The following is a 7,921-nucleotide window of genomic DNA, read 5'->3' as shown; positions in this document are numbered from 1 at the left end:
TTGCGACTCAATGCTAGAAGCATTTCTGCACTCCCTGAACAATTAGGAGAACTACAGCATTTGGAGACTCTGGATATGGGATGGACAAAGATAAGAAAAATACCCAAAAGCATTGTTCAGCTGCAACATTTGACATGTTTGCGTGTCAGTAACCTGGAATTACCGGAAGGAATTGGGAATCTGCACGCTCTGCAGGAGCTATCAGATATAAAAGTAAACCGGGACAGCCTGGCATCTTCTTTGCTGGGGCTGGGCAGCCTGATTAAACTGCGGATTCTTGGGCTATGCTGGTGCCTTGTCGACGTGGACAGTAATAAAGAAACTCTTGCAGATAACTTGGTCTCATCACTCCGCAGGCTGGGAAGACTCAACCTTCGATCTCTGAATATTCAGAGTAACTATACATATTCGCGGCTACATTTCTTGTTGGATTCTTGGTTCCTTTCCCCTCATCTCCTCCAGAAGTTTCAGATGGACATGTTCTACTTCTTCCGCAGAGTTCCAGCGTGGGTTGCATCGCTTGATAACCTCACCTACCTGGATATCAATATCAATCCAGTACAGGAGGAAGCACTGGAGATCCTTTGGAGGCTTACCTGGTTTGCTGTCTGTATGCCTGACATCAAGATCAGCTGCTCCCGAGCATAGGCTCGTCGTAAGCAGCAACATGTTCATAAGACTGAAGGAGTTCTACTTCACCTGCTGGAGAAATGGGGCAGGCCTTATGTTTGAAGCTGGGGCCATGCCAAGGCTTGAGAAGCTGCGTGTTCCATTTGATGCAGGTAGTGGTCTTGATTTTGGCATCCAGCACCTCTCATCCCTCAGGAATCTTTCCGTTGAGATCATTTGCATGGGCGCAACGATTCGGGAGGTGGAGGCATTGGAGGAGGCCATCAGGAACACGGCGGATCTCCTCCCAAACCGCCCCACACTGGAAATCCGAACGTGGGAAGATGAACATCTGGTGAAGGAGGAACAAGGCAACGTTGAAGAGGAGATCCAGACAAGTGGCTGAAAGGCAGTCTGCAGTATATTTAAGTTTACACAACAAACAACTGATTATACAATTTTCAAGTTATTTTTCCTCCCATAGGCTACTTTTTTTTTTGTAATTTTCCCTGGAGCAAATTACATTATGGATCACTGAACTAGTACAGCTGGTTCAAGTATATCTCTGTACTCAAAGTTGCATACCTTTAGTCACTAAATTTCAAGTGGGTCACTCTATGAGTCTAGGTCAGCAGCATTCTATCCTAGGCATGAGATCAGTGACAGATGGGATGGCATGTTCTGATGTTCACTGGTGTGACTGTGGCATGTGTGTGTGTTTATAGTCTAAAATGGATAAATCTGGTAGAGAAAACACTCAGTCGTGGACTGGAGCTGTCCCATCCGACCAAAGAATCGATTTGCACAGAAAGGGGTTTTCCTGGCCCTCATGGGATGGCTGGATTGGGCCAGGAAAATCCCTATAAGTGGGTGTCACAGTGTATGTATATTGACACGATAAAGAAACAACCTCCTCACACCTGAATTTGTTTCCCCTTCTTCTCGAGCGACTTCTGTGCTGTCTCCCTGTTCATTTTAACTATAATTAATATAGGAACAACATGCTTATTATTAATTTATTATTATCATATCATTTGGTTAGTATATTGTCGAGTGAAGTTGAACTAATTTAATCCTTCAGGAGGTTCTACAAGTTTGTTTGTGGAGAAACAAGAGTCTCAGTTTATAACGCTACTTGTCTTGTTGGAGACACAAAAAGTAAACCAAACGAAGATGCTCCTACAATGAATAAAATACTCACTCCATCCTTTTATGCTAGAAATTCACCGAGCATTTCAATAATTTCAGTGTTCATATTAATTCACAAACAATTCTTTGTTCTGCAATGCTATTTTCTCATGTCCTGCATGACTGAGATCATGGTTCATTGTTTTCTGTATAAAATACTAACATTACAGTCTTGATTCAGTGGAAGTTTTGATTTTGTGGTGGATTTACGTTCTGAATTCAACTGCACCGGACCAAAGAAGAAACATCAAACCATATCTCTAGAGTTCAGAAGCATTATGTCATCCCAGTACCTTATGGTAACTGGACTAATCATATTGATCAAGTTAATATTTATGAAACTTAAAGGTTTCCAGTTTCGATTTACTTATAGTGTACTTGTAGCTGTTTTTGCCATGATTATGTAGGTTACCTTGGAAGGGCGGGTCTGGTGCAGCGGTAGAGCCTCACCGCCTGTGACCGAGAGGTCCCAGGTTCGAGTCGCGGTCTCCTCACATTGCACTTCGTGAGGGTAAGACTTGCCACTAACACCTTCCCTAGACCCCGCACACTGCGGGAGCTGATACGTCCTTTATGTAGGTTACCTTGTTGTCGTTCCTGCCTTCCTATAGAGCAGGGCGTGCTTTATCCGTGTAATGGTCTGGTCAGCTAACAAATTTCAGTAGTTTCATTAAAAAAAACAATCAGTAGACTTTGCATGCACTCTTACATCTGGATGTAGCAGATAAATCTAGTCACGTATTGGTTACCTTGTTGTCGTTCCTGCCTTCCTATAGAGCAGGGCGTGCTTTATCCGTGTAATGGTCTGGTCAGCTAACAAATTTCAGTAGTTTCATTAAAAAAAACAATCAGTAGACTTTGCATGCACTCTTACATCTGGATGTAGCAGATAAATCTAGTCACGTATTTGGTTGTAGCAGTGGTATCGAAGTTGCAATGAAGAATTTTGCGGGTCATGAACTGTTTCTCACAAAGGGTAATTCGGGTAGAGCATATGTTGGAACAAATCTTGTTATTAGTGGAGTGGAATACAGAAAAAGCACTACGTGCGTGTGTGCTGGAACTCTTCGTGTGTATGTGTGCATCTTCTCCACCATGTTAACGTGTGTGTATGTGGGGCAAATCTATCAATTGGTATCAGAGCCTCGTTCGTCGAGGTTGGGTCTTCATCATCGTCGAGCTGCGTCACGAGCGATGGAGAAAGGCATGCTGCCCGGTAAGTTGAGCCACCGGCGGCAAGGAGGTGATGGCCAAGGTGCGGACGCCATTGCCATGAAGAGTTCATCGTCCATGTCGGAGTCGTCGACAAGGTGCGTCATCGGCGGCAACATGGAGGGAGTCACCGGTGAGTTGCAGGACAGGCCGGTGGCGAACATGGAGGCGAGCCACCGGCGAGGTGCGTCACCGGCGGCAAACATGCGGCATCGAGTGTGTCATGGCGGCACGCTCGCGGTGAAGGCGTAGGAGGTGCGTCTCTCGGCGAGTCCAATGGCGACGGCGGTAATCGGAGTGCAAGATGGCATTGGCGACCAACTGCGAGGTGCACCGACGACATCGACGACCACATGTTTCAAGGGAGAAATAAGTAATAGCAAGATTTGGGAGGTGATTGTTGGAACAAATCTTGTTATTAGTACTAAGTTTAGAGTTTGATCATGTTCCAACATCATATGAGTGTTTTGTTGGGGAACGCGTATAGAAAACAAAAAAAATTGTACACATTAAACCAAGATCATATGAGAGAGGGGAAGTAACCATCATACCCTCGTAAATCGAACTAGCGGAAGTTTGTCGATGACGAGGTTGATGAAGACACGAGTCGATCTCCGCGACTAGACGGTCTAGTCACGAGGAGATGTATTATCTCTCAAACTGCTCCCATGGTATCTACATATATGAGATTAGCAACACTGCCTCGAAGTGTAAGCACACAGACGAGGCGGGAACGTGCCGATGAAGATCAGGCATTGCTTCCGCGAGACCGACTAGATTAGATCTAGCCGACGACAAAACTCCGGCATCACACCGAGAAGAAAAGGAGAAGTAGATCTCCGCGGCGGTCTCCCGATGGCGTCGGCTAGGGCGGCAGCAAGTGGAGGATGGCACAGTGGTCGTGCTTTGGGTGGTGACGCTTGGAGGTGGCATCGCTTGCGGTGGATGAGGAGAAGGTGGCCAGGGTTAGGGTTGAGTGGGGCGCGCAACTGCCTTGGTTCGCCCCTTCCCTCTCCCTCCCCTTTTATTGAGGGTTGGCCGACCTAGGGGGCTTGGAGTCCATCACGTGGACTCCTTCCTCTCCCAGGCCGACTTGGGGAGGAGTTAGACTCCATCTGGGCTCCTCCTTTCCCAATTGGCCAAGTGGGGTTGGGCGCGGGTGGGGTGGGTGGGGGGTGGGGTGGTAGTCTATGTTGACTCCTCCCCTCCCTTGTGCGCCGGCCAAGGAGGGGCCATGTGGCTTATGGCCCATGGTGCCCCTTCGTGCCATCCCCTTCCGGGCCCTTTCGACTTTTTGAAACCTTCCAGACTCTTCTAAAACTTTCAGAAATAAATCTAGATCCTTTCGGTACCTCCCATAAATGATCGAAACCATTCCATGTCACTCTCGGACACTCTCCGGACTCTTCCAAGGTATTCCAAGACTTTCTGAACAACATTGGGAACCACTTTTCTTCTTTATCTTGCACTCGTATTCTAAATGTCGCTAAATCTTAAGTGTGTGACCCTATAGTTTTGGATATATGTGGACATGTTCAGAACAACCTTCCGTCACAATGATTGATCTCGAGCGCTTGATAACTGCATCAATCCCCACGTAAACACGAAGATCTTTTTCATGTGAACCTTCCGTATTACTTATTCGATACACTTGCATTGCTCAACAATACTCAATACAGCCCAAGGTGAAATCCTAGGTTGTCCTCGTTATCCGGCATGCTCTCTTCACTCATTCTGTATCATCGATGTTCCTGTTACGTAACAACTTAGTCACGTGTTCAGCCAGACGATAACGAACAACACGATACATGAGTGGGCCCAGAGTGTATATCTCCATCGCCGGAGTAGCATTTTCCATGATCACATAAAATGACACTACACAATATTATCTGGTACGAATGCATATAATCTTTTTAGTCACCCAGTTACGAAGTGACAGTTTGAAGAACTTGTGACATCCATATCATATTCTAGTTCATTTTAGTATCAAGGTCTAACGATCTTAGTAACGGTAATACTTAGTCTTTGACAAACTACCGATAACTTATTTTGACGATGTCTTTCACGGTATTTCAATCAGGGTTTATCCAATATTATTGTTCCGCTAACAATGTTACTCACATGCATGTGATAATGGCAACCTATACTAGTTAGAGGAAAGACTAGAGATGTCTAATTTGGTGCTTATTATTCCACACATGTATTAGGGTTTTTCCTTCGATATCACGAATATCCGAAACTAATACAATTATAGCACAAAATATAAAACTTAATTATAAATCAAGAAACTTATTATTGCCTCTAGTGCATATTTTCTTCAATCTCACACTTGCACTATGTTAAGCTTCATGCACTAGCCAATTGAACCAAAAGTCCGAACTGATGAAAAGGAGGAGGCTAGGCTCACGGGAGACGAGAAGACAAGTCAACACGTGGAAGGCCGGAACCACACGGCAGGAGAGGCAGCAAAAGGCCGGACCACATGGGAGGCTGCGGGGAGAGGAGATAATTTTTTAGAATAAATTGGGAAAGCCAGGATTTGAACTCGAGACCTGGGGCTCTGATACCATGTTAAGCTTCATGCACTAGCCAATTGAACCAAAAGTCCGAACTGATGGAAAGGGCTAGGCAATCTACTTGTACACATCAACAGGACTCGGTAATTTAGGCAATATATATATAGAGAAAGTCGCGTTATTTAACCCCCAGGGTGCGGAATAGTTATTCTACACCCATCTTGTATATCTGCAACCGGAAATAATTTTTACGTCACATAAATTTTATCTTACTAAAAGAGTTAAACATAAGAAAAATTACACAAGGCATTTTTTTGTTTAGTGACTTACAAACATATGCCGTAAAATTCATATTTTTGTTTTCTTTACATTGTAATAACTCATAGAGTGTGTTTTTTTCGAGTTCTGCGAGTACTTGATATTGAAAATGGCGAGGAGATGGAGTGTAATTGTTTTGAACACTAAAGTAAGGTTTTTCATTTGCAGTATTTGCGACTCAACGTTAGAAGCATTTCCACACTCCCTGAACAATTAGGAGAACTACAGCGTTTGAAGACTCTGGATATATATGGCATGGACAAAGATAAGAAAAATACCCAAAAGCATTGTTCAGCTGCAACATTTGACATGTTTGCGTGTCCGTAATCTGGAATTACCGGAAGGAATTGGGAATCTGCACGCTCTGCAGGAGCTATCAGATATCAAAGTAAACCGGGACAGCCTGGCATCTTCTTTGCTAGAGCTGGGCAACCTGAGTAAACTGCGGATTCTTGAGCTATGCTGGTGCCTTGTCCATGTGGACAGTAATAAAAAATGGTTTTGCTATGTCTCAGTCAACTAAGAATTTATTAAGTCTCAGTCACTCATAAAAATGCATTTGAGTTGCACTTTCCTATTAAAGAAGTGCAATTGCACTTTTCTAGTGCAACTGATTAGTTGCACATTTTTTTGAAGCACTTTTCTGAGATGACTGAGACTTAAGAAATTCTCAGTTGACTGAGACATACACACCCAAGAAAGAAACTCTTGCAGATAACTTGGTCTCAACGCTCCGCAGCCTGGGAAGACTCAACCTTCGATCTCTGAATATTCAGAATAACTATCGATACTCGCGTATAGATTTCTTGCTGGATTCTTGGTTCCCTTCCCTTCATCTCCTCCAGATGTTTCAGATGGGCATGTTCTACTTCTTCCCCAGAGTGCCAGCTTGGGTTGCATCGCTTGATCCAGTACAGAGGAAGCACTGGAGATCCTTGGAGGCTTACCTGCTTTGCTGGTTGTATGGCTGACATCAAGATCAGCTGCTCCCGATCAAAGGCTCGTCGTAAGCAGCAACATGTTCATAAGCCTGAGAAGGAGTTATACTTCACCTGCTGGAGCAATGGGGCAGGCCTGATGTTTGAAGCTGGGGCCATGCCAAAGCTCGAGAAGCCGCGTGTTCCATTTGATGCAGGCAGTGGTCTTGATTTTGGCATCCAGCACCTCTCATCCCTCAGGAATCTTTCCGTTGAGATCATTTGCATGGGCGCAACGGTTCGGGAGGTGGAGGCATTGGAGGAGGCCATCAGGAACACGGCGGATCTCCTCCCAAACTGCCCCACACTGGAAATCCCAACGTGGGATGATGAACATCTGATGAAGGAGGAGCAAGGCAAGGCTGAAGAGGAGATCCAGACAAGCGGCTGAAAGCCAGTGTGCAGTATATGTAAGTGTACACAACAAACAACTCTTTATACTCCCTCCCTGCAAAAATGTAGCGCATATAAGCTTTTTGAGAAGTTAAACAATGTAATGTTTGACAAAGTATGCAGAAGAAAATATCAACATCTAAAATACCAAATCAATAAAATTACATTCATCATGTTGAGATTTGGATTGCATCATCTACATTTCGTCCATTCAAAGCAACAGTATATCTGTCACGCGAAAAAGACCATCTGGAATATGGCCACCCGTGTTTTACCCAGATGAGTAGGCGACGGCGACCGTGCCGTGAGCGACTCGTCATTCGTCCGGCTCGTCGCCACACCCAACCCGCCACCGTCGCCGATGTGGTGGATCACTCGTTTGGATATGTCGTGGAGAGATCCGCACCCCCACCTGGTTTATGCCGCCTGTCGCCCCCTCACGTTGGCAACGTAGAAACAACACCCGCGCGCACGGCTCGTGCGAAGTGACCACGACGGCGCATTTGTCACGCACGGAAAGCTTCTTTGTCTACTGTATCCTCAATCCATGGAAATCTTCTTGGTAGAGGAGGAAGACTCGAAGTTTACGGCTCCCGGTGCACAGTCAAAAACTAGCTAAGCTAATGCGGAATTGCGAGTCCACAGATAACATAGCTCGTACTTAGTTGACTTTTGCAACATCGGATTTTAATCGTGATTGTGAACTTA

General features: G+C 45.1%; 1 protein-coding gene across 1 annotated transcript; it reads left to right on the top strand.

Moving 5' to 3' along the window:
- Positions 1-440: 440 nt before the first annotated feature.
- LOC124653965 lies at positions 441-7,290 on the top strand. Its single transcript, XM_047193014.1, has 2 exons — positions 441-567; positions 6,763-7,290. Exon 2 carries the CDS (start codon positions 6,807-6,809, stop codon positions 7,209-7,211), a length of 405 nt encoding a protein of 134 aa, XP_047048970.1. The 5' UTR covers positions 441-567; positions 6,763-6,806; the 3' UTR covers positions 7,212-7,290.
- Positions 7,291-7,921: the final 631 nt, after the last annotated feature.

This window comes from Lolium rigidum, chromosome 5 (genome assembly GCF_022539505.1).
Source record: "Lolium rigidum isolate FL_2022 chromosome 5, APGP_CSIRO_Lrig_0.1, whole genome shotgun sequence".
In the NCBI taxonomy this organism is placed as follows: Eukaryota; Viridiplantae; Streptophyta; class Magnoliopsida; order Poales; family Poaceae; genus Lolium; species Lolium rigidum.
Note: the sequence above shows the minus strand (reverse complement) of the source record. Positions and strands in the feature narration are given on the sequence as shown.